Genomic DNA, 27740 nt, shown 5'->3' on the forward strand with positions numbered 1-27740 from the left:
GAACTTGAGGACGTCATTTCAAAAAGTCATTGATACATAGACGACGAAAGAATAATAATAGGTATTTAAATCGATCTTTCTTATCAATCTAAATATATCATAGTGTTTATGAGTTTGCTATCATCAAATGATCCAAATAGGCATGAAGCATTTTAAAGGACTCATCATATGTATAATATATATCTTCTTTTAGAAAAGCATGATCTAAGAACACTATGATACATATGAACTAATTGCAAATGTCATTGATGTTCACACTGTGATACGACCTCTACAAATATACTGATTGTAAATGTCCTCAATGTTCACACTTTGATACGACCACTGCAAATATGGTACTACCTATGCAAATATAGTATGACCTTCGTGAAGAAAGCATGTGAACCTCCTTTAACTAAATATTCTTCATGTACGTCCATAAATATTTGTTTACATTCATCGATATTGAGATGCTCATTATGTTGGAAGGCATGATACTCAAATTCTTGCCCTCCCTAATATAAAACAAAGCACTACCCACTACACCAAATGACTAATCATTAGCAAATTTTTGAAGAAAAAAAATTATATAACCATGTTTGAATAAGCAAGCCAATCTAAGGTTGTCAATGGGTCGGATTTGTATCAGGTATCTAAACTCAAATTCTTAGGTATGTGCATGAAAAGTACCAACCCCAAAAATATTTGAGTCGAGTCAAACAGAACCTAAGCAATATACAGCTCGAGTTTGGGACATGAATTTTTTTGGGTACCTGACTTGACCCAAGTATTTTATATGTATTTTTAATATAAATAAATTTATGAAATTATATAAATACATGTTTAGGATTCCATTTTTGTGACCCAGCAAAACTCAAACCCAAAAAATTATATTTGGTCAGGTTTGGGTATATATAAGTTGAGTATCTGATCCATTGACAATCCTAAAACCAATCAACACAAAAATGACCCGTCCCACTAATAACACAACCAAGTCCGTGTTTAGAAACTTGAAACTTTGTGCGTACCAAACTCGGACCTGATTATGCTATGAGTGGATCAGATCATTATTGGATTGATTGACTTGCTAGAATTTAAACATGGATATATATTTTAAAAAAAAAAAAATTAATAAATGCTTATTTGGTATAGTGATTATTATTTTTGTTTTATATGGAAGAAGTCAAGAGTTTGAGTATCATCACAATCAATAGACTTTTTTATATTAAATACATTTTGTTGACAGCTCTACCGGCAAACTTTGTTCAGACTTATAGAATAAGGATAAATCAATAATTCATCTCACTGAGTAACAATGGTAAATTTAAAACATGAGTTAGTGTTAACCCAAGAACAACCCGCGTTAATTCATGATTGGGGGGATTTGATTAACCCAAGTAAAAGCTTGGGTGTGAATTTGCAAACTCAAGCTTTTGGTGTGTATATGAATTAAACCTAAAAGTTTTGGGGTATTTGAAGTTTTTCTAAATGGGTTTTAAAACTTATTCTTTAATACATCGGGTTATACCGATTCTGGCTGATTCTGGCTTTTAAAAGAGTTTGATTCAAAAACTTATTCTGGCAACATTGGCAGATAGACCTTTTTTGTTCTTTGGAAACAAGAGTAGATGAGATCGCCTTCAGTTTTGTTTGATTCCATTGCTTCAAGTGCAGTTGATCTCCCGGTCATGCTAAGGTCCTTGAAATTCACTGTTAAATAAAAAAGTCGTTAGGTTCAGGACATAGTGACAAACGTCAAAAACTCGCGAGAATTTGAAATTTTTTCATAAATCGTGCATTTTTCGGCAAAATCTCTGTAATAAAAAATAAATTAAGAAAATATTTAAAAAATTTAAGAAAATATTAATAAAATTTATTTAAAAATAAAAATGCATGGTTTTTCATGATAAATAGCAATTTAAAACGTAAATATTATGTTTAAATCATGGTATTTATGTTTTTTCATAAATATCGTGATATTTTAAAAATCTCATGAGAAATTGCCGTTTTAAACTTTCAGGCAATTTTTTGCGATATTATCGCAAGATTTTCATAAATCTCGCAATATTTGTCACTATGGTTCAGGATAATTTTTCTATAGATGTCTAACTTATGGCAAATTTAATATTTTTCACCTCTGGTTACAAATATTTAATATAAATTACTAACCTTTTAAGAAGTTAATCTGATGGCCTCTTAAGTTGCTTTTGTCTAATTTTTGCTCTGAAATTATAATTTATCCTTAAAATCTCTTATTTACACTTAATGGACTTTCTCTCACACTGATGGCATTTAATAATAAATTACTTTCTCTCAAAAAAAGGCATTCAATATTTTATAATAAAAGAAAAGGTTAAAACTGTCATTTCAAAAGGCTAACTACAACAAGGTTAAAAGAAATAACTCAAGATGGGGGTGGCCTGCGTGGCCAGCGGGGTGGTTGTGAAGGTGTTGAGTTGAAGAACCCGGATCAAATACCGCTGGCACATCCGTGTGTCCGTAGGTAGGCCACATAAGGCAGGGTGGTCATGGGGCCCACCCAAGGTTTTCCCTAGCTTCGGCAGGGTTCCAGATAGGGGTGACAATCGGGTCGGGTTGGCGTGTCAGCATACCTCAACCCGAACCCGACCCGTTTATTAAACGGGTCGGCTGTGGCAAACACTAACCCGACCCATTTAATAAACGGGTAACCCGACATGACCCGCCAACCCGTTTAATAAATGGGTTGGGTCGGGAAAACGGGTCGGCGGGTCGGGTCAGGTTTTGCCACCCCTAGTTCCAGATGGACATTTATTAATTTTCAAAAGTTGAAACTCAAGATGCTAGACGTAATACACCATGGGTTAAAATTTCTCTTTTAGTTATTTTCAGCTAACATGCAATGATACCTAAGGATTTGGCAAGGTTTTAGAGCCACCTTTTCAACTAACACTAGCAATCCTCAATTTGTATTTTTTTTTTATTATGATCAAACTGAAGGATTTAAGGCTCCCCCCTCCCTTTTAATAGACATGCCCTACTAGGTTATTCAGCCACTCATATTAATCAATGGGGTTTAAACTTGCAACATCCCATTACATTACATGACTATTTGCACAAACTGCTCTTACTAAATAGAGGGAGCCCCCCAATAAGAATGTGATCTAGACACTTGGTTTTATAGAAACAGATTTCTTGGACCATCCAATTGAGATGTATAGAAAGGATCTTTTAAGGGTTGAAAATCAATGGCTTAGAATATATATATATATATATAAGCATAAAAAATTATATTTCTTGATTCAATTAAGATGATTCAATAGTCTATTCCTAGCAAATGGACCACACTGAATGTATCTTAGGGTTATATTTGCAAAAAAACTAAGAAAATCTTGATTGATACTAGCAAACATGGTTGGTAAACGTGTGTGTATATATATATATATATAAAGGGTAGGTGCTGGCTTTTTTTGTGCCTACCCAGCTTGGATAAGGTTTTAGGTTGTTTTTTTAAAATCTGACCCTTCAGATGTGTTCTAGATGATCGATTTACTAGGAAATCACACTTGGGTCATGTTTTTTTAAGAAAAAAAATGAATCTTTAAGCATTGATTATTTTTTAAAATTGTAGACCGTGATTTTTTTTTTTAATCTTATAAAAACCTAACCTTGTGTTGGAATAGGATGATACAAAAGTTGATTCTCACAAAACCAAACATGTAGATCACATTTGTGTGTCAAATTTAAAAAAAAAATATAAACAATTTTTTCAAAGCTCAGTAAGCACTCACCTACCCCTATATATATATATATATATATATATAGATAGATAGATAGATAGAAAAAGAGAGAGTCACTAGAATATGCAAACTAGAAATATAGGCATTTTCAACATTTTTTTTGCAAATCCAACCATGTGAATGTGCTTGGCATGGTGAATTTGCTAGGAATCGACCATTGGATCATGTATTTTTGATAAAAAAACATGATTTTTGAATGCTTGAATATTTATGAAGATTATGAGCCATTGATTTTAAAGCCTTAAAAAGATCTCTTTTATGCATCAAAATCATGATTCAAGTGTGGGTTCTTATATAACCAAGCATGTAAATCACGTTTGTATGGTTAGATTCAAGAGAAAACAACAAAAAAATCATGAAAATTGTAGTTCACACATTTGTTCTCATAATCTGGTCATTCTATATCTCCTAGACCTCCCTAACAGAATTTTTTTGGTATTTTTTTTTAAATTCTGACCCATGCGTTCAGCATGAATGATTTACTGTAAATTTGGAGCCTAAAAAATTTATGAAAATTTTACATCGTTAATTTTGAAACTTATAAAAACTTATCCATGCTTAGGGATCAAATGCTCTAAGAACTGAAACAAACATATAGATTACATCTTCAAAACTTTGAAAAAAAATACCAAAAATCTAATAAAGCATCCATTAGAGAGGTTTTCCATTAGGGATGTTTTTATTTTCCTATATATATATATATATAGATATATATATATATATATATATATATATAACAAAACTCAGATAATCAATTTGAGGTGGGCCTGGATAGTAACTGTCATTAGGGTTGGCAAGCAAGACAATGTGTCGTGGTTCAGCTCATAAAAGGCTCCATCAAACTTGTGAAATAGCTTGGGAATCAAACATGTTTAGTTCAGCTTGGCTTGTATAGGCTCGTTAACTAGTAAAAATATATGTTATATCATAGAGCATAGTTGGAAAACTCTCGTGACTCAGCCAAGTTGACTTGTATCAGCAACAAACCGAGTCAAGAAATTAGTTGAACTCGGTTTAAACCAAACTCAGTCGAGTCCTTACATTGGCTTGGTTGAGTGGGTCCAAACTCAGATGAGTCAACGAGTTTTAGCATTAGCTCAGTCAAGTTGGCCAAAACTCGAACGAGTCAACGAGTTTTGGCATTGACTCGGCCAAGTCAGCCTAATCATAACCATAAACTTAAAAACAAAACTCAAAAGTATAAAATAAAACATTATTTACTTTTGAATGAGCAAAATGGTAAATTGAAGGCGCCTTTATCAAAAGTAGTATGTGTAGAGTTTGGGAGGATGGAAAGCCTATCTATAATACATGAGCCTTCCACCCCTTCCCATGGATACAAGATTATATTTTTGCACATACACATGACAAGAGTACTAATGTACCAACAGGTGGGGCTTCCCTTGTTTGGTAGGAGCACTTAGTGCAACTCACATGTTGAATGTTCAAAATCCAATGGTATAGTTGTATAACTGCTAGGGGTCTACCTAACCCAAGTTTGCCTTAAAAAAAAAGAGTACTAATGTACTATCATGAAGGCACGGTGCACTAGGCACAACTCTAGAAATATTGAAAAACTTATATAAAATATAATACGATCATACAAAGTTCTATTAATTAGGAAAAAATATAGAACCCATCAATCAAAAGATTTTATGGTATTGACATGATCAAATGTTTGGTTTATTTTTTATGAAAAAATAATAATATCTAAAATGGTTTGGACCCCGTTGGAGGCGGGGATGGAGGTTAAAATCAAAACTCATGCAAGGATGGAGGCAAAAATGGACTTACGCTTTCTCCCGGCCCGGCCCGCCCTGCCCTGTCCCCAATCCTTCTTTAGGGATGGCAATAGCTTGAGGAGAAACAGGGCTCCACCCTGCCTCACCCCGTTTGAACCAGGGATGGAGGACAAGAAACGGGGATAGAGGTCCAGATTTTGAGATGGGGCAGGGTTGAAGACCTTATCCCCCAACCCCGCTCCAGTCCACTGTCATCCCTATGTCACAATGGAGTATGATCCAGCCTTATTTAAAGCCTTTAGGAGGTGCCATTATGTTGGTCTTATTGGGCTAGACATAGGTAAGAACTAGGTTGTTAAATGCGATGAGGCGAAGCGAGGCGTTGAGCCTGCGCTTCACCTCTGAGGCGTACGCCTCAGGTACTGGTACTGAGGCGTACGCCTCAGGTACTGAGGCGTACGCCTCTCACAACTGGTGTGGAAGTGAAGCAGTGGGAGGGGAGGCATGGAGCGGCGGAGGAGCAGTTGGCCGGCACGTGGCGGTGGATCCACCAGCACTTGGGGTTAGCACAATCGACGAATCGGGCGGAGGAGGAAGACTTGGGGATGAAGGAGGGGATTCTGGAGGTTGATGAGGGGCAATTTGCGCATCACAGCACGCCTCAGTACCTTGAGTGTGTGCCTCGCCTCTGAGGCGTACACCTCTCACAACACTGGGTAAGAATCCAACTTATTGGCAGCCTTACACTTGGTCCATGGTTACATCTTATGGGTCTAAAGAAAATACTTATTAATTAGACAATGGGAGATCAAGAGGGACCAAGAAATACTCTTCATTATGAGTAAAGCTCTAGAATAGGAAAAGGCACTCCAATAATTTGTAGAGAAGAATCTAAACCTTAATGATGAATAAGCATCTTGACATTGAACAGTTGAGCACTGCATGTGTCATCAGCTTTAATTTGTAATCCCAGAAGTTGTATTCCATGAATAATGATCTTTTCATTGATAAATAGATAACTAATTTCAGTGATAAACTAATACAATATATATTTTAATAAAATATATATTTTAATATTAAAATATATCAAAATATTGGTTTTTTATTGATTAAAAAATTTCCATATCCTCGTACCCCATTTTTCAAACAAAATTGAACCTACGAGTCAAACCCGCATCAGCCATCTCGTGTCCACGTGTCTTTGTGACATAGTTTAGTTTTAAAAGAGCATGTTCTTGACTGTAACCAAAAAGTTCTTAACGGGTTGGATTTTTGTCAGATACCCAATCAAGACTTGGATGTCCGAGTATGCCCATGAAAGTTAATGCTGACCCGAAATGTTATTTGGGTCACTCTAGCCCTCCCCAAGTGACATGTGAGTCGGGTTTGAGTTATGATTTTTTGTCGGATATCTGATCCATTCTGGCTGATCTAAATGATTATTTACGCCTATTCTAAATGCCTTCTAAACTATGTGGGTTGGGTTTGGGATTCTATCTCTTTTACGCAAAACCCAGATGCAATAGCTTGAGCTGGCTCGACTGGGCTTATTAGAAAAGACAGGCTGTCCAAGCTTGGCTCGAGCTTGAGCTTGAACAGCTACTGTCCTTGGTGATCGGCTTGAGTTGAGCCCAATCTTTAGCTCAACTTGGCTCGAGATGCACATCTTTAATTTAAAATTTTTTGAAATCAACAAAGAAAGTGGAGGAATTTGAACTCACTACCTCAAGCCAAGCTTTGACAGCTACTATTAGTGATTGGCTTAAGTCAAGCTCAAGCTTAGCTTAGTTATGCTCGAGCCAAACATCTTTAATTTTCAAAATATGTGTAAAAAGCTTTTGAAATCAACAAAAAAAAGAGGCGGGATTTGAACTCACCACCAACCAACACCTTGCCCATCATGGTAAGTTCTATTTTATTTTGTTAACAAAAATGACATCAGTGATTGCTAATTTTCATAGGTAGGATTAGGGGTGTCAACGGGTCGAGTTTACCTGGACCCTACCCCGATGAAACCCTATAAGGTCAGGGTATGGTGACAAATAAATAGACCTGATTAAGACCTGAAATATCTATTTAACATGTTTCATTTAGCATGCTTTTGCCACTATATATATATATATATATATATATATATATATATATATATATATATATATATATATATATATATATATATATATATATATATATATATATATGAGTAATGTGTTCCTTAGGCCTCCTTTTTCATTAGGTCTCATTAGGCCCCTCCAAAAATCATAGTTTTCGGTATTTTATCTCATGTCTACCACTTCATAGGTTTTGTTTAGTGAGAACCAGCTTTTAGATCGCCGGAATCTGACCTCTATACAAGTTTTTTCGGTGATCCTAAATCAATGGGTATGAAGGTATCAGTTTTTTTCACTCATAAAAACATGTTTTTTCATCGAAAACATGAACCAAGAGTCAATTCCCACTAAATTGATCATGATAAACACATTGAACGGTTCATATCTATCATAAAACACTTAAAACCTATAGGGCAGAAAGAGAAATGAGGCCTAATATGTTCAGATCTCTCTCTCTCTCTCTCTCTCTCTCTCTATATATATATATATATATATATATATAGAGAGAGAGAGAGAGAGAGAAGCGGGTATTCATACCTCAAGTGTGACGGTCCCGCATGATCCATTTATATCTGAGTAATATTAAAAACTCTGCAAGAAAAAAAAAAGAGAATTTGTTTTTGTCACATTAATGTTGTAATAAAAATGGCATACTTTCTTGATATGAAAACTGTGATATTTTCAAAATATAAGATAAATTATAAGATTTTCTGTATAATATTGGAGTTTGAAAAAATGATGATAATTTTCCAAATATTGGCAATATTTGTGACCATGATTATTGAAAACTTTTCACTGATGTCAAGGTTGATATTTTCATACGGGGTCGGAATCATGAAAAAAGCACTGAAAAACCTAAAAACCATTTAGCATAATTGTGTCACTGTTATATATATATATATATATATATATATATATATATATATATATATATATATATATATATATATATATATATATATATATGAGTAAAGCATTCCTTAGGCCCCTTTTTCATTAATTAGGTCTCGTTAGGCCCCTTCAAAAATGATAGTTTTAAGTACTTTTTCTCACTTCTAACACGGTAGATGTAATCTATAGGTTTTGTTTAGTGGGAACCAGCTTTTGGATCACCGAAAACTGACCTCTATATAGGTTTTTTTGGTGATCCAAAATCAATGGCTATGAAGGTACAAGTTTTTCCTGGCTTAAAATCATGTTTTTTCATCGAAAAAACATGATCCAAGAGTTGATTCCTACTAAATTGATTATGCTAAACACATCTAACAGTTCAGATCTATCATAAAACACTTAAAACCTATAGGGCAGAATGAGAAATGCTGCCTAAAATGTTCAACTCTCTCTCTCTCTCTCTATATATATATATATATATATATATATAACAAGCCTTATTGAATCGAATAGAGGGAAGTTAGCGTTGCTTGAGCTTGGGCTTTATTTCTGATGGAACACAAAATTAGTGTTTGAGTTGGCAATGTTAGCCTAATAATAAGTATCATGATTTGATAATCGTTTCTATTCACAGTGGGATATCTGATGTTGCTTTTCATTGTTGTCATGGTTGATATTCTCATACTTGCATGCTTTCAGGGTTTTTTTATTTTTTCTTTTCTAAGTAGAAACCTCAAATGGGTTTGATGCTTTTGACTGCTTTTCTCTTTCTTCTTCTGCCATATGTAACATAGACCGTGGATCTATCTCTATTTTTTTATCTAATATTTTTGTGGGTGCAGTCACTCTGAAGGGCATGAGATGAATAGAGGACATGAGAATGAAGGATGCAAGTGGTAGCAACTGCACCTCTAACCAGTGCACTTGCAAATGACTCGTGAACAACATAGTCACGAGTACCTCTTAAGTATAATAATGGGCCACAGGGTATGCACTGACAAACTAGTGTGTTTTTCTTATATGAAACCTTTCATGTAACATATCGTTCTTAGATCTCAAGAGTCTGAGCTTGATTGGTATTACTTTTCAGAGGAAAAATATATTAAGTTCACATAAAGAAAATATGGTTAAAATATATATATATATTTTTAATAACTCACTTTTTTTCACAAAGTTCATTATTTATAACATAAGAAAATAACAAGTACATGAATGTTCAATAACAAGAAAAATAAAATTATTTACTCTACTGAAGTAGGAATAGTCGATCACGTCCGGCCTATACTAGTATGCTTGGAACCTACGGTTGTAATTATATATGGGGTGAGTCTACAATCTAATAAAAATAATTATAAGCAAATAAAGACTTTAACTTATAATTGTAGTGGAGTCTAAGCTCCTAGCCTCAGTTTCGTTTTTGACACACCACATAAGTTTGTATATTTTAATTATTTTTCATTTGACTCTCTCAAACGCTCAATCAAATCAAATTAAAACACTAGGTTAGTTATACCAGTTATAGTCGTCTATGGGTGTAGCAACCCGCGTAGAATACCTTAATTCTACATGTTGGCTAGATAATGAACCATACATTCCTAAGAATCCACAGACTATCAGACACTGCTGTAAAATAAAAAAGAGACCCTACCGGTAGCTAGCCAGGAGGTCAGGCTCAATCTCAATCTCGGCATGGTTCATGTTACATCCTAACCATGATCACTTTCAATCATCCATGGTTGTCTAGAGTCCCAAACATTGTATGAATATAACCTTAAGTCATATTTTAAGTTCAGTGCATTGAACCATATTCTTAAGCTCGTATTTCACACGTTCTCTCATGAGTGATATCGTGAAATGATCACGACAGATCTCATTCTCAATATCATAATGGTATTAGGGTTGACACTTATCTCGTACTAATCACGCAATGATATAGAATTCCTACATTGTTAAAACATCGGCAGCCCACTCTCCATAGTAGTTGCACTCTGTCCGTGAACCAACTAGCTATTTTCATAAGTCACCACTTTCGAGATTTAAGGGGTTATGCATGTCAATATCAATGTAAAAGTCATATGACATGACTAGAATAAAAGAACTAAAGTCAATCACAATCTCATCACAATGCATGTTATTTATAGATTTTAACATAGATATACTATTATAAAAATAATATTTTTCTAATATGCATGATATATCGCTACTAACATGTGTATTAAACATCTCATAATTTTATGCATGATCATTTTTATGCATATCATGTTCACACTCAAGAGCTATCTTTCTAATCATGTCAATACACAATATCAACAATAACAGGCAACACAATAAGATTTATTTACAACTAAAATTACTTATAATATCTCTTACCTCGAATACGAATGTTGTGCTTTAGTCGCGATCGAGTCTCAAGAGGCTCTAACAGTAGGATCTGATCATCACACAGACATGTTCGTATTAATACACATAACTTTTTATATTTTAACAAAATTACCAAAATACTTCTCCCAAATTGACTCTTGATTTTTGTGCCCCTCATTTGACCAAAACCAGTGTATAAGGAGATTTTCCTCAACAATACAAGTCCAACCACACCAAACCTTACTCAATTTAGAGTTTGAAGTATAAAGTTATGCTCATTTTACCTAAATAGATCTTGGATACACACAAAAGTACTTTGGTCATTTCGATAATTATTCTCAAAATTCAAAAATTAATTACATACTAGATTCAGATTTATTTTTTATCTGGATAAAAACCTATCAGACTGAATCCAGATCTATTTTTGATCTGGATCCAGAACTGGTCCATCCAATTATGAGTTGGATCTGAATCTAACTTTAATCTGGATCCAAAACTGTTGAGCTGGATCCAGGCCTAGATTTGATCTTGATCCAATACTGATTCAAACCATATTTAGTTCTATTCTGAATCCAGATCAGTCAAATAGGATTCAAACCTAGATCTATCTGGATCCAGTTCTATTTAGATCAATCCAAACTAACTGGATCAGACTGAAATTAGATTTGGTCTGATTTAGATCAGACTGAATCCAAACTTAGAACTGAGACCCAGTCAGACTCGACTTAGTTCCGTTTACACCTAGACCCAAACTAGTTTGATTCAAGCCAGTTTAATATGAACCGGTTTGGTCCATACAAATCTGAGTGAATTTAAACCGGTTTGAGTCGAAACCCTTTTTTTTTTAAACTTACCTGATTCGGTCTTGGTGCGACCCAAACTGCCTCGTTCTGGATGCTATCTAGACCGACCCACTCTTAACATAAATATGACAACGAAAAGGGCGGGGGGGGGGGGGGGGGTGTCAGCCACATCCGGCCCTCGCACTTCCTTCTCTGTTGTAGAGGGGGTCGGCCGCTGGAGCCAACCCTTTCTTTCTCCATCTCTGTTGCAGAGGGGCCAGTCACCGACGCCCGCCCTCTCTCTCTCTCTCTCTCTCTCTCTCTCTCTCTCGGTAGCCTTGTTTTTTCCCCTTTTTTTTGTACATCTAACCCGCCGGCAGCCATGGTTACGGGCCCCCTATTCGATCAAAAAAAGAAAAAGAAGAGAGAATAAGCCCCTTACCTGCATCGTCGGCCTTTCGGTAAGTCTCCTCCTCTCTTTACAACTCGTTTTTCCCTTTTTTTTTCACGCCCCTCTCTCTTTGTCGGTCTCTTGCTCGAACGTGGAGGAGGCGCACCGTGAGGGCTTTTTTTAGCCCTCACGGTGGGTGAGGTCGCCCTTATCCTTTTTTTTTTTAATTACTCACTTCCCCCCCCCCCCCCCCCCCCCCCCCCAACGAAATCGTCGAGGGGTGGTTTTACATTTCATGTGTACAAAAGTGGCCCATGCATGTTGGAATGAAGATATAATTTATAGAATTAAAGAGAAAAGAGGTCTAGTGTACATGGTGTCAACTGTTTGCAAATCATTTGTAGTACAATGAAAGAAGCACCACAGGATACAATTAGCTTTGTATCATGTCAACAACAATAAGGGGTGGTTTGACTTCACAACTGCTTGCTTCCTCTGATTTGCGAGAGTGAGAGCATCGCAGTTCATCTCCTGCAGAGTAAGGATAGGTTAGACTTCGTGAAATCCTGAGTCTAAGTGAAGATGCTCCTTGCAGCTCTTCTGAACATGTCATCAACCTGAGGATGGTGAAAGCATTATGAAGTTAAATAATACTCACTTCATTAAATCAATGAAAATGCTAATAATGCTATTAAAGAAATTTTTGGAAATGAATTTACTTGTTTGGATGACATGCCAATCTTCTCCAAATCATATAGCTGCAACAATCAGGTGGATAATTTTGATAAGCTTGTGAATTCCAGATCTAAATTGAAATAGCATATGCATGTTTCCTAAAGGATTGTGATTTCCCTACCGTTTTAATAGGTTGTGGGGTTTGTTCTCTAAGCTTAAGAATGTAATCTGCCCTTTTCTGCCCAATACCCTGTATAGCAAAAAGAAAGGATTTTTTTATGGTACTATTTTTTCATGGTACAAAGCAATCTAGAGCTCATCTTTCTTGTTCTTGTTGGACCTTACCTTCAAGCCCATTAGCTCCTCCCTGTATTTGGAAAACCAAGGAAAAATTATTTCCAAGTAAAAGGTTTCAAAAAATGCAAGAAGAAACACTTTCATGATTTTTTGAGTGATGAAAGCAGCAGCAACATTTGCTTGAATCAAATTCTGGTGGTCATCATGTTAGTTTGATCAAGAGTGTTTATCCAACCTCATTTATTTTACAAAAGTAGTTAACAAGCAAAACGCATGGTTGTCCATTAAAGCAGGCAATGACTCAGGTATCTTGTTTCTGCTCAGCTAGAACGTGCTGTGAACAGGGAAACCAAACCCCCACCCCTGTCTAACAGCATAGCTTGATGTCCAACCTGAATATATAACTATACCACTACCACGTTCACAATCAAATAAGTGATGGACAATCAACAGGATCATTGCCAATATTTCGAAGAAACCGCTCTCTCAACACAAATGATAAATAAGATTATTGTGGAGATACAGTTCGTACTGAGAACTTCTCTAGACTTGTAGATTGGTGTTTTCACTGAATGTGTTCAGAATACGTGCAGTTTCCACCAAATGCATATGATATGAATGATTCAATTTACTGCATATAATTTTCCAAATTCAGTTACAAAATTAGGAAACATTTTTCTTAATGCAGACCATGGAACAAACAACTTATAGATTTTCATCAGTTGAACATGGAAAGGTAGATAACCTCTTCAATAAGTTTTGACTAAAAGTATGTAAGAATCTTTTTAAAACCTTAATGTAATTGAAACCATGCAAGTCTAGATAGTTCGACAATGATGATGGGAAAAGTTGCACAGACATATTATAGAAAAAAACACAAGTGGAGGAAAATCAAATAACATAGCTCCAACGAGACCACATTCAACCTTCCAGAACTAATTGCGATAATGATCAAAAGCATGCTCGGTAGGTATGGTAGATTCCTTTGCGAATTTTATTGCATGGAGCTACTTCATTGCTGTGTGCAGTTCTCAGTGCAGATACATCATGACAAAAACATTTACAGAGCAGCAAATCTGGCTTACCTGTTAGCTGTATTCAAGAATGACAGATATCCTTTAATAAGAGAATTCTGCTCAGCCAACCCACAATAACAGAAAATGGATTTGTTCAGTTAAGTATATCAAACTAAAGAGAGAATGAGAAGTGCAAAACAAAATGCAAAGTTGCAGACCTTTAAAGTAGATCCTTGTGCATGAAATTTGTCAAGAGGAGTGCCTACAAGTAGTGTTTCACCATAGTCATCATCATGGTTCAGAACACATGGTGTGTGTGGTGCTAGAACTTTTGAATTGCATGGAATTTCAGTCGATTGGGTCTTGTATGGTATATCATCAGGCATCGATCCACTGACATTAAGGTTGGATGGAGAAAGTACATTCTTGGAAGAATTTTGACGTGCGCTTGTCCTTGCAGTAGTGAGTGGAGAGATCATGTTCTCCTTATCCATAAACTGATCTGTTTAAAGGAAACAAATTTATGAAATTAGGAATCTGCATCATTTGAATGCACAGTGAGCCGCTTCAACCCCATGTTAAATGCTTGAAAACCAGTTTTTTTTATGACAAGGAACCCTTGCCGAAGCGAGGGAAAACCCGAGGTGGGGCCCCACAACCACTCTCTGCCTTATGTGGCCCACCTCTGAAAGCTAAGGACACCCATGCGCCAGCAGGGTTTGGTCTGGGGTCACTTGAAAACCAGTGTTGAACTTGCACTTAGCGTCATTTGTCTGGTATTTACCAATTATGGTAGCTAATGGTCTCCAAAAGCTGCTCTCATTGGCAGCCTCAACTTCTTTGTTATAATGAGTGGTTTCCATAAACTTGTTACCGTTATCATCCTTGTAATACTCTGCCACCTATCGAAGAACAGTTGTCGATGTAATGAAGCTTATGTAATATAGAAATTTAACAGGAATTTCTGACGAGAACAATAAATTTAAAGCAAACCTCGGTAAAGATACAAGATTCCTTAAATGTTGAAGTAACTGATAAGGAGCTTTCCTGCAATTTTATATTGATCCACAAAAAATCAGATCAAATTTAATAGCAAATCTCAAGTGGCTACAATTCTAATTAAACCAAAGGCCATGAGATTGACTCTAGTCCTGGACTCTATCTCAAGTGACCTGGCTTCCTGACCTGAATCTATTGAAAAGCTAAGATCAAATGGAATGGTTCATCACATGTGCTACAAATTAGCCAATCAGGTTATTAATTGCCAATGTGAATTTCATGTACTGGTTTCAATTGAGGATTGGCAGTACAGTGAATGCTTAAAAAGACTAACCTTAAATTGGTTTATGAGTACGTTATCACTAGTCTCCGTGTTATGTTTCTGGATATCATCTTTGGGGACAGAGGAATCCTGACAGAAGCAACCAACCAACCACTTGAGCATGACAAAGTACAGGAACAGTGCACTGTAAATTTAACCTAATCAGGAAAACCATACCTTCTCGGATTCAGATATCTGTACAATTGCTGAAGAATATGTTGAGGAGCTTTCCTGAAAAGAGATTTGCAAATCCATGTCTGAGAAACGTGACATCTTTAATCCATAATTACCCAAAGCTTCTAAAAACCTTGGAAGCTTGCTTCAGAAGGGTGAAACCACACATTTCTTAAAAACTTCCAGAATTTTATGGGAAGTTCACTTCCCTCAATACAAACTTTCTTTGATGTTGGAAACATGTTTTTCTTGTTCAAATAATGATCATTTCAAAAACCATTTTTTACTATAAAACTCGCAAGGTATTTCCATTTATCTTTTTTTTCGCATTTTCTTAATGTTACTTCCTACTCTCTTCCATTATTGCTTTGCACTTGTTTCTCTTTTTGCTTCGTAAATGCTTCAAACTTCATGTATTATCAAGGAATTTCTTAAACACTCGCTTTTGGCTTCCACCCACTTTGGTTATAAAAAAAACTATGTTTTTATTTAATCAATCAAAATATGGGTTCCTTTTCTTATTTTATCATTGCATGATGAGAAATCAAGCTATATCAGAGCTGTACTTGTTTGTTCTGAGTCTTCTTCCTAATTTTTGAAAACTTAAATGACAGTATGACTCACTCAGATAAACGGTTTCATCTAAACAGCTTACATAGAGCTGCTTGATGGGCCTGCCTTAAAAAGAAGAAAACTTACCGCCATGGTTTCTCCCAGAGGACCCTTAGATTGGGAATCAAAAAGTTTTCTGTGTGGAAAAAAAAAGAATTGTCAAATTAAGAAATTGTTACATCCAAGATCGATCACCATCCGTAAATTAAAGTAACAGTACCTCCCCCTCGCATCAGATGCTATTCTGTTGGCGAGTTTTACTTTCCCAGAAGACTTAAAGAAAGTGGTTTTCTTTGCAGAACTGATGGGTGTGAAGTAATTACTCTTTGTCTTGCCCTTGGATTCAAGCCAAGCTCGAAGCTTCGCTTCCATGTCCACCTTTTCTCTTGGAGTTTCTTGTTTCCGCCCTGGAGGAACATAATTCACAATTTGGCGAGATCGAGCCGCTAAGCTTACAGTATGAACAGCTTCTTGATACGATGTTGGATTCTAGGATGCAGAATCAAAATAAGTCATTAGGACCCAGCACAGTTCTTGACAAATCAGTTTAAGGACACTTCTGAAATGCTTACCAAGCAAGCGATCATTATGGCTCGACTAGCACCACTCAGAGAATCCTGCAAAATCCGGGTCAATTTGCTCTCTCTATAAGGAATACGGGCCTGATTGTTATTCAATGCATAAATCACATTTGAAAGCGCAAACAGGGATTGGTTGATTTTGGCACTCTCTTGAAGTCGAAGCCCATCATTGCAGCTTCTTCTATTGTCTTCATTGCCTGCACAAGTTGCAAACAGTGAAAAAGGAGCAGAACTACAGTAGGGTGTCCATAGACTACTTATATAATTGGAACAAAAGATGTCTCAAGGAAGAACCTGCTAAGTCTATAAGATTAATCTTCCCAACTAACGAAGTGTTTGATTTCTCATCCGTTTTAGATACTGAAATCATAAGAACTCCATGGCTTCTACTGGATACATCATTGAGGCCGGTATGGCCAACTTTACGCCCTTTAATTCCCCGGGAAAAGACTTCATGGAACTCCTCGATTGACCTTATCGGAATCTGCAACAAGCACAAAGGTGATGAACTTTATTATCCATGTTGCCCTCTGATACTGCACATAGACCACAACAAAATTACCTGAGAAAGACCCTTCAGTTGAATTTTACCATCTTTATCTTCCAGCACAGACACCTCCTTCATCTTAGGCTCCAGCAAGTCGTAGCACCGGTCAAGATAAACTTCGTAATAAGAAATCTCGACCACTTTCCCGCTTTCCTGGCACATGGACATGATGCTTGACATTGCCAACGGCATTAGTCCAGGTCGCTCATCGGTCCCCTAATTCATCATCAACCCTTCAGAGTCGAAAAACCAGAAGCAAAATAAAAAAAAGAAACAAAACAGAACAAGAGGGAATTTCTTACCTGCATTGTATATGTTTTTCCACTACCAGTTGCCCCATATGCAAACACTGTAGCATTACGCCCACAAAGAACCCCAGGAAGAAGAGGGCTAACTTCCCTGGCGAAAATCTGGCCGACTTCTTCTTCCTGCCAGTAGAAAAAATCAAGCCTGTAGCACTCGTTCCTACTGCATTTATGGCAATTCTGTCATCAAATACACCAATAGAACATGGAAGAACAAAACTACCAAATGGAGATCTTGATGAGTGGAATCTGTTAGAAGAAAACCAGCACCCACCAACCTTGTGAACTGATCCTGGAGATGAACATCCACTCCTTCGCCGGACCCATCTTCTTGTTTGACGAAAGAGACGCAGGGGAGCGGTTTCTTGCCGGACGGATCGATCTCTGAGGACAAAAACGGCCTGATTCTCACCACAACTCTCACATTGGACTCCATGGGGTATGTGGGGAGAGTGTGGGAGGACATGGGCGTTGCCATCATGAGCAAGAAGATGAAGGAATCAAGAGCAGTCAGATTGGTCAGTTCGGTTTTAGTTGGAGTAAGAAAGACCGTTGGAAATGATGAAAGAGAACTCACAATTCGTGACAAAATCAGTGGTTTCTTTCCTTTTTCTGCCAAAAGCTCAGGTTGTGACCGTTAGAACAAGGGCGGCATTTTGAAATTTTGAATGGGTATCTGAGATTGAAGCCCGTAGTTGGACCAATGGTGACCTTCCCAAGTCACGAGATTTGTGCCCCCACTCAAGAGGTGGGGCCCACCAAGTGGGTAAAGGTGGTTCTTATTTGTTCCTACTCGGTCCTCACATGGGTACGGATATAGATACGAATATGGATAAATGACCAGGATCGAGTGCAATGGCATGGCACAAATTTTGTGCATTAAGCATTTGAGTGTCCTTCATCAGGCCTTGGGCCACACGACTCCCAAGATGGAGGGTGACTAGGTGCTTAAGCAATTATTTTGCACCTGATCTTTTGACGACTAATTTCTTGAAAACCAGGACACAGGGATACTTAAATTCAAACATTTTACTTGAAAAAAATGATTGAATATCTAATAAAAAATTTAGCGGTATCTATTGGTTGGGTTTGATTTGGTTTGGATCCAAGTGAAATCAGACCCAAGCCTGATTTGAGATGATGGTACCGGGTCCAAATTCAGGTCTAATTGGGGCCACCATAAGAGAAATGATACCCGGATCCTATAAAGATTATATGAACCAGACTCAGTGTCACGGGCTTATTTCCTTCAATGGGCCAGTGCAGCATGACGGTCCTTCCTTACTGCCGCAAGCCTACTTGTTATCTCACTTGCCAGTCGCGGAAGCTTGTAATCAGAGTGCAAGAGAACAAGAGAGAATAGAGGGAGAAGAATTGCAATCACAAGAAGCAATCACAACGATGGTGAACAAAAGAAAGCTCAATGCATTTAATTCATTCACAATTTTGCCCGAGGGCGATTACAGTTCAAGCATACGGGCTGCCCCTTCGGGTATTGATTCACCTGAACCGGGCAACTTACATCAGGCTCAACAAAAGCAAAACAGACTCTAAGCGCAACTTTACAATGTAAGTCGTAAGGGAACATGCTCCCCCCTTCAAATCATGCGTCGTCCTCGACGCCATCTGTTTCATGGTAAGCCCTAACTTCAGCCGGGTAGCGGTTGTTCATTCGGAATGCAGGCTCCCACGTTGGTTCTGTTGTTTTCTCTCACTACAGTAGATATTTCTTCGCTTCGCCCAGATAGTTGACCTTGTGACGAAGGATCGTATTGAGGCGCTTCTCGGCCCGTTGTGCTGTCGGGGCCCTCTGCATGATGAAAGCGCGTTGTGGCACGACGCGTTCTGGATCTCCATCGTCTGGATGGAACTGCTTGAGGTTGCACACGTGGAACACCGGGTGCACCTTGAAGTCTGGGGGCAACTCCACCTTATACGCCAGCTTGTCCACCTTCTTTGTGATGGTGAAGGGTCCTTCATACTTTCTGAGCAGTCTGCGGTGTCGTCCGCGAAAGATGCATGTACGCCCTGGATATAACTTCACCAACACTTGATCCCCAACTTGGAACCCAACAGGCTGACGATGCTTGTCAGCCCACTTCTTCATTCTCTTTGTCGTCTTGTGTAAGAATGTCTTCGCCAACTCATTCTGCTTGTGTCAGTCACGAAAAAATTGATAAGCGAAGGATGACCTTTCCTTTTCTTGTGCGGCAAGAGTGTGCGGGGTCAGTGGTTGTTGTCCCATGGCTATCTCAAACAGATTATGGACTGAAGACTCGCTCTTCTTCAGGTTGTAACAAAATTGTGTCATGTAAATGAGCTTTACCCAATTTTTCTGATTGGCACTAACAAAATGCCTAAGGTAATGCTCAAATATCCTTTTGATGCGCTCTGTCTGCCCATCTGTCTGCGGATGGAAGCTTGTTGAAAACAGCAAATCAGAGCCAAGTAGCCAAAATACTTCAGCCAGAACTTGCCCGTGAAGCGAGCATCGCGGTCACTCACAATGCTCTTTGGTATACCCCAGTGTTTCACCACATGCTTTACGAACAACTCTGCAGTCTTCTCTGTAGGGCACTCCTTAGAAGGTGGGATGAATGTGGCATACTTTGAGAAACGATCCACCACAATCAAAATAGAACTGAGGCCCTCTACCTTTTGGCAGACTAACAATGAAGTCGATGAAGATGCTATCCCAAGGGCGTTCTGGAATTGGTAGAGGCTCAAGGAGACCGGCAGCCTTCTGGTTTGTCCCCTTATCTTGTTGGCAGATGAGGCATGTCCGCACATACCTCTCAACAGTATCTCTCATCTGCGGCCAATAGTAGCCGCTCTCAAGGAGTGTTAAGGTCCGCTCCTGACCAGGATGGCCGGCCTATAGTGTATCATGGCACTCCTTAAGCAGTTCTCGACGGAGGCTTCCATACCGCGACACGAAGATGTGTTTCCCTTTTGTCACAAGGAGGTCATCCTACAACCAAAATCGCTGAGTCTTCCCTGCCTGCGCCAGAGAAACAAGGTGTTGTGTAGTCGGATCCTGCTGCGTACCATCACGGATGCGGCTCAGCAATGTGCCCTCCAAATGCACTTCAGAAGGCTCCACGCGCGCAGCTGTCAGTTCAACCTTGCGGCTCAGGGCGTTTGCCACAACATTGGTCTTTCCAACCTTGTACTCTAAGGCAAATTCGAACTCCGCCAAAAACATCTACCACTGAACTTGTTTAGGTGTCAGTTTCTTCTGTGTCTGAAAATAGCTTGTGGCCACATTGTCCTTCTTGATGACGAACTCAGCACCCAAGAGGTAGTGTCGTCAGGTCCTGATGCAATACACAATGGCGATCATCTCACATTCATGCATTGTGTAACGCCTCTCTGCATCCTTCAGCTTGCGACTCTCATATACGATCGGATGACCATCTTGCATAATAACTCCGCCAATGGCAAAGTCTGAGGCATCCGTGTGGACTTAAAAGGGTCTTGAATGGTCGGGCAGTCATAGCACTGGCTCCCTCACTAAGGCTTTCTTTAAGCCATCGAAGGCATCTTGGCACGCTCCTGTCCAGAGCCATACCTGATTCGTCTTTAATAAATCGGCGATGGGCGCATCAATGAGAGAATAGCCTTCAATGAAACGTCGACAGTAGTTCGTCAAACCAAGGAATGATCGCAACTATGGCACTTTGCTTGGTGAAACCCATTCCTGGATGGCCATTATCTTTTGCCCATCCATACGCAGCACACCACGCCCTACAACGTGGCCAAGAAAGTTGATCTCCTGCCCGAAGAGATACTTCTCTCATTTGACACAGAGGTCATTCTCCTTCAGCACCTGAAACATTGTTCGCAAGTGCCCAACATGTTCCTCCATGTTGCTGTTGTAGATCACGATATCATCCAAGTAAACTACCATGAACTTGTCTAAGTAAGGGTAGAAGATATGGTTCATTAAAGTAGTGAATGTGGTTGGAGCATTTGTCAATCTGAATAGGATTACTAAGAATTCATAAGCACCATAGCAGGTGACGCAAGTTGTCTTCGGCACATCACCTTCAGCAATCCTTACCTGCCAGTAACCTGATCGCAGATCTAGCTTGAAAAAGATACGAGCACTACCTAGTCGATCGAACAAGTCTGCTATCAGTGGCAATGGGTACTTGTTTTTCACTGTGACCTTGTTCAAAGCACGGTAATCTACACATAACCGTTTAGAGCCTTCATGTTTCATTTGAAAAAGAATTGGGGTGTCAAATGGAGCTTTTGATGGACGAACGATGCCTGCGTCCAACATCTCGTCTAGCTGCCTTCGCAGCTCCATTGGCCTCATGCAGTATAGAACCATTGTGGAGGGCTTCACTCTCAAGGTCAATTCAATCTTGTGGTCGACCTCACGTCTTGGTGGAAGATGTTTTGACAATTCCGGAGGCATCACCCCCCGAAACTCTTCCAACAGTGGGGCTAGGGTCGACAACACTGCTCCTTTTACCTCTCCTTCTGCGCGCACAGCAACTAAGAATGTTTGTTTCCCATGTTTAACACCCTTATTCAGTTGTATCACCGATAACACTCAAGACTTGTCTTTCTACGTAAGGCACCGTACCGTGTGAGACAGATTTGACCCCATAATCGTCAACGTGTTAAACTTTGGCAACATCATAACATTCTGGCTCTGCAGAAACTCTATACTAAGAATCATCTTGAAATCGTCCAGGTGCACCATAGAGAAGTTGGCTTTGTCGGCCCAACTTTCCACTTGGATAGCCACATCTCTTGCTTCACCATGGATGGGCTTGGCCTCAGAGTTTACCGTTTTGATAGTCCTCTGCTTTGGCCCGGGCTTCAAGCCCAACCGCTCTGCCTTTTCTCGCGAGACAAAATTGTGTGTGGCCCTAGAATCTACCATAGCTGAAGTAGACTTTCCATTCGTAATGACTTCGAGATACGTCAGTTCTTTGCTAACCTGTCTGTTCTTGACTGCGCAACTTCTAACTGCGTTGATCGACCGCATGGCTCCCATTCGCGGTTGCATAGCCTCAGTGTCACTGCATTCAGTATCACTGTATTTTTCCTGCGTTGCATTGGCTTGCTCGTCGTCCTTCACGAGGTGCTTGGAGCATTGCCTGGCGATGTACCTATCGCCACAAAACCAACATGTCACAACTGCACCCTTGTTGTTGTTGTTATACTTTGGGTAGTTCTGTTTTTTGTTGGATTGATGGCATATTGATGCCTCACCTTTATCATCAGGTCACTCATCCTTCTTGCTTCCATAATTAGGCTTCTTCCCAACTTTGTTTGATGGGGTGAAAGGCTTGCGCTGAGTGTCAACTAAGCGCTCGACTGCCACATATTCATCTTTCAAAATATGGGAGTTGCTCCTTTCCACTTCAGATTGTGCCCATGGCTGAAGTCCCACAATGAACCAGTTGAGCTTGTCATCTTCTGGCATGTTAGGCACCTCCAGCATGTTCATCTGGAACGTTCTGACATAGTCTTGCAATGAACCAGTATGTTTAAGCTCACGAACCCTTCGATACACCTGCCTCTGCGCATTCCTTGGCATGAAGTAGTTGCACAACTCTATTTTAAAGTCGTCAATGGTGTCTATCACGCATTGACCCCTCTTCATGTCACTACGCTTCTGTCTCCACCAAGTGATAGCATCTTCATCCAGTAACGCTACTGCAGCCTTGATTCTAAGATCTTCAAGTGTCACATTTTAAATATTCAAGTAATCTTCTACTTTGAACAAAAAGTTCTCAATGGGCTTGTTGTCTCGAGAATCATTGAACTTTGCGGATCTTGGCATATCAATCATTGAAAGTCTCTCACCATTTCTGCCATTTGGGGTCACTGACCGCTGCAATGTGTAGTTTTTCAAATGAAGCTCCCCTACTTCAGTCTGCAAGTCAGTCACTGTTGTCGTCAACGAAGTGATCTGCCACATCTGTAAGTTCACCTGCTCTTGCAGGCTTGCCACCATATCATTCAGTCCACCGAATGATTCAACTGTGCGTGGAATCGCTTCCTCGTGTGAAGTCACATCTTTCACCAGCTTATTGACAGTTGCAGTCATCTCTTCTTGGCCCTGAGGTGAACTCATCTCCTCAGCTTCGGCAACTGCCTTGCCTTTGGTGTTGTGCGGATTTTGATAAGGCGCCACGATGTCTTGCTCATAAATCGCAGCCTGTCGGCGTGTCTGTCGACACCGCCTCTGGAGTCCCTTCCCCAGCACGAGAACGGGCTCTGGTACCACTTGTCACAGGCATATTTCCTTCAATGGGTCAGCGCGACACGACGGTCCTTCCTTACCGCTGCAAGTCTATTTGTTAGCTCGCTTGCCAGTTGCGAAAGCTTGTAATCAGAGTGCAAGAGAGAAAAGAATTGCAATCGTAAGAAGCAATCACAATGAAGGTGAACAAAAAAAAGCTCAATGCATTTAATTCATTCACAATTTTGCTCGAGGGCGATTACAATTCAAGCATATGGGCTGGCAGACTCAACAAAAGCAAAACAGACTCTAAGCGCAACTTTACAATGTAAGTCGTAAGGGAACACTCAGACTATACCTAATAAAATAATATTTTTTGTCTTTTTATATTAAAAATTTGTGAATCTTACTTGGAACTTGGGTTGGGCCCGTGTCTAGTATAGAATTTCAAAAACCATATCCAGCTCCATATATTAATCGGATCCTTGGGTCTGACCTAGATTCTAATCAGACCTTATTTATCACCAAACCCTGACCCTATAGGGTTTGGTACGGGTTGGGTCTGGGTCAAAGGGTTGGGTCTGGGTCAAACCCGACCTGTTGATACCCCTATATAAAATGCATTTATTGTTGGTTGTTTTTTTGTTATTTATACCGTGTCATTGCAAGAAAGATATAAAACGGGTTGGTTCTTGTTCCTATATTACATGAACAGGAATACAGATTATCGACAGATATAGATGTAATTTGTAGTTAATATTTATTTTTATGTATATATTTATAGTGAGTGATGTGTCCGTGATAAACCATGTGCTAAATGGTTTTTTGGGCTTTTTTCATTTTATTTTTAAATTATGCCCGTACAGATGTGATCTTCCAATACATTGATGGGTTTTTATAAAGTTCAAAAAATCAATAATCCAAAATCTTTGTAAATTTTGGAGGATCTAAACATCATTTTTTTCATGAGTGTGAATTCTTATTAAGTCAGACTCATTTTATAGGAAAATGGGTCTCTACTAAACCCATTTGGTGTTAAATCGTGTACTAAATGGGTTTTTAGGGCTTCTCCATGCTCTTTATGCGGTTGGGGGCTTTATAAATGTGTTGGGCATGGTCTATTTACTAAGAATTTACACCTGGGTCATATGTTTTCAATGAAAAAAAAATAATGTTTAAAGCCTCAAAAATTTACAAAGATTTTGGACCGAACTTTATAAATACCCATCCATGTGTTCAAGAGCTGATCCTTATAAAATCAAGTGCACAGTATCTTATCATATCGACAGAAAATCATACGAAACTGACTTTCACCGGCTTATTTTTCTTAAAAATAGTCAAAACGTACAGCTGGAATTGGGTTTCACGGGATCGATCCTCATGGATCTCCCATCGAAATCCAGATCCAAAAACAGTTGTATATAGGTAGGGGTGGCGAAATCTGACACGACCCGCCAACCCGTTTCTTAGCCGGGTTCGGATTTCGCTTAAATGGGTTCGTGTCGTAAATGGGTCGACCCACCTAACCTGTTTATTAAACGGGTCGGGTTCGTGTTAAGAGTATGCCAACCCACCAACCCGGCTGACCCGTTTAATAAACGGGTTAGGCGAGCGGGTCAACTTGTTTACCCGAACCTGACCCACCAACCCGTTTACTCAAATCCGACCCGCTAACCCGTTTACCCGACTTGACTCGTTTATTAAATGGGTTAACCATGTCATGTCGAGTTACCCATTTAATAAATTGGTCGGGTTCGTGTTTGCCACAGCTGACCCGTTTAATAAATGGGTCGGGTTTATGTTGAGGTATGCCCACCCGCCCGATTGCCACCCTATATATAGAGATGGCAGTGGACCGGGGAAAGCGGGGCCCCACCTCTTCCCATTTGGACCGGGGATGAAGGGCATGAAACAAGAATGGAGGTGGGGATGAAGGTTAAAATTCATTCCTTGTGCGGGGATGGACTTATGCTTTCCCCTACCCAGTCCTGCCTCCAGGTCCAGTTAATTTTTTTTTTTTTTAAAGCTCAACCCTGATTCCATATGAAATAGGTTTTTATCCATTTTTGTACAGCAAATAGTTTGATTTGTCCATATGAAATAAATTTTTATTAATAATTGTAGTCATTTTTTATTTTATCTCAAAAAAAAATTTTCGGGGGATATCACACCAATTTTTTATTTTTTATTTGCTACACCCCTGTTTGCAACTTAACAAAATAATTGAGAACTTAACAAAAAAGTAACTCAGATTCTTATATCAACTTCAACTGTGTATTCTATAGAGGGCTCTCATCTTTTTTATAAATAACGTCTTTCAAATTTTAATTTAAATCAACTACCTAAATTGATAAACTCTTAAAAATATAAAACTCATCTTAATTATCTTAATCTAATTAAATATAAATATTGAATTCAAAATCCATTAAAAAAATAAATAATAAAATATCTAAACAAAATAATATGGATCTCTAATGATTCAATAAATAAAGTCAACCTACTCTAATAGACTTATTTCATTATTTCTTGGCATAGGAGTGAAGCAGACTAACCAGGCCCATAAGGGTTCATTTGGATATACTTTTATGCTTTAGATTTTATTTAGTTATATTTAGATATTATATCCAAATGATGGATTTATATTCAATTAGGAAGTTAAAAGGACTTCAAAAAACTCTCTTAAATAAGGTTTAGCAATATTGAAAGTTGGATTTATCAAGATTAGAAAATTTTCAACTATAAATATATGAAAATTCTAGGACTCTAATATGAGTTAAGTTGAAATTCATAATTCTTAATTTCATGTATTTTGCTGCTTTTCTAGATAATTTTAGATAATGGTAGCTTTGGTAGATTTTCTCTATAAATCGAGTCTCGGGTTTACATCATTTCAGTACGCAGGTGAATTTGGTCATTCCTGACCCGATGGGAGACCCATATAAATGTTCCCTCTTCTATAATGTAAACGGGTGGGACTCAGGTCTGATGTAGGCCGACTTAATCGGATCCAGCATAATTAGATCTAAATTTCTGATTCGGAGTCGGATGGAGATCAGCCAAAAATTAGAACCTGACTTGCTTAGAATCCAATATTTACATGTATTTGGATTCAGATTTTTCTCAGAGTCGAACTTGGATTCAAATAAAAAAAGCTTGATATAGAATTTGGATATGATTATTAATGGGATCCAATTTTGGCTAGTGAATCCACCTAAATGGATTCAGACTTGTCGGATATCCAACCTGAATCCTTATGGTTCCATCCTTTTGATTAGGGGTGAAATCTGATCAAGTTTGGTCAGACCTTGGATCCAAATCTGGCACTTTATTTATGGATTTTTCAGATTCAGATTGAATCCAAATCAACGTTTTAGTTTGGATCTGTGTTAAAATTCAACTAACCCGTTTGCACCTTTTACATGTAAAAATTATGTCACAAGGACACGTGGACACGAGGACGTGCTATACAGGTTCAGCTTGCAAATTTAAATTTTTTGTGGAGAAAATAGGATACGAGGACACATATTTTTTTGAATTTTTAATTAATAAAAAGCTATTTTGATAATTTATATTAAATTGTATTTTATTCAAATAATATTTTAAATTATTAAAATAGTATTAAAATATTGACCATACGTGTCAGTGCCTGTGTCCGTGGGTCCGAGCATGTCTGCTCATGTCACCAGGGACACCCCCACCAAAATGGCGTGTCCCTGTGACATGTAAAAAACTTGGTTTCAGTCTTCCTTCACCGGATCTAGTATGGCCATCTTTTAGATCCGAATTCAACTTTACATCAACGGATGTTATCTGGATCTGGTCTTGGATTTAGATTTCCCGTATAGAATCCAGTCTCAGATTCGGATCAGGAACTATCTATCATATATCCGATCCGTTTGCAGGCCTAGCTTTGATAAAGTAGGGTTTTGGGGAACACTCCTGCCCAAGGTGGCTCTCTCTGCCTCTGA

General features: G+C 38.5%; 1 protein-coding gene across 1 annotated transcript; it reads right to left on the reverse strand.

The window, feature by feature from the left end:
- Positions 1 to 12608: 12608 nt before the first annotated feature.
- Positions 12609 to 18042, reverse strand: LOC149828295 (kinesin-like protein KIN-10C). Its single transcript, XM_090018152.1, has 17 exons — positions 17843 to 18042; positions 17562 to 17727; positions 17275 to 17475; positions 17007 to 17196; positions 16704 to 16909; positions 16352 to 16620; positions 16219 to 16267; positions 15523 to 15576; positions 15358 to 15435; positions 15018 to 15071; positions 14809 to 14926; positions 14243 to 14526; positions 14094 to 14140; positions 13057 to 13078; positions 12893 to 12961; positions 12756 to 12794; positions 12609 to 12653 (listed from the first exon to the last, which is right to left on the reverse strand). The coding sequence occupies exons 1-17, from the start codon at positions 18040 to 18042 to the stop codon at positions 12609 to 12611; spliced, it is 2091 nt and encodes a 696-aa protein (XP_089874278.1).
- Between the last annotated feature and the right edge of the window lie 9698 nt (positions 18043 to 27740).

The sequence above is a fragment of the Nuphar pumila genome, chromosome 9 (assembly GCF_984573655.1).
Source record: "Nuphar pumila chromosome 9, dmNupPumi1.hap1.1, whole genome shotgun sequence".
Lineage (NCBI taxonomy): Eukaryota > Viridiplantae > Streptophyta > Magnoliopsida > Nymphaeales > Nymphaeaceae > Nuphar > Nuphar pumila.

Bases quoted from the DNA above. Each gene is read 5' to 3' on its own strand.
- LOC149828295 (XM_090018152.1), bottom strand. From the start codon at position 18,042: ATGGCAACGCCCATGTCCTCCCACACTCTCCCCACATACCCCATGGAG. The intron at 15,072-15,357 runs GTTAGTCTTTTT...ATAAAATTGCAG, and splicing joins TACTCATAAACCAATTTAAG to GAAAGCTCCTTATCAGTTAC. The intron at 13,079-14,093 runs GTAAGCCAGATT...TTCCAAATACAG, and splicing joins TTCTTGAATACAGCTAACAG to GGAGGAGCTAATGGGCTTGA.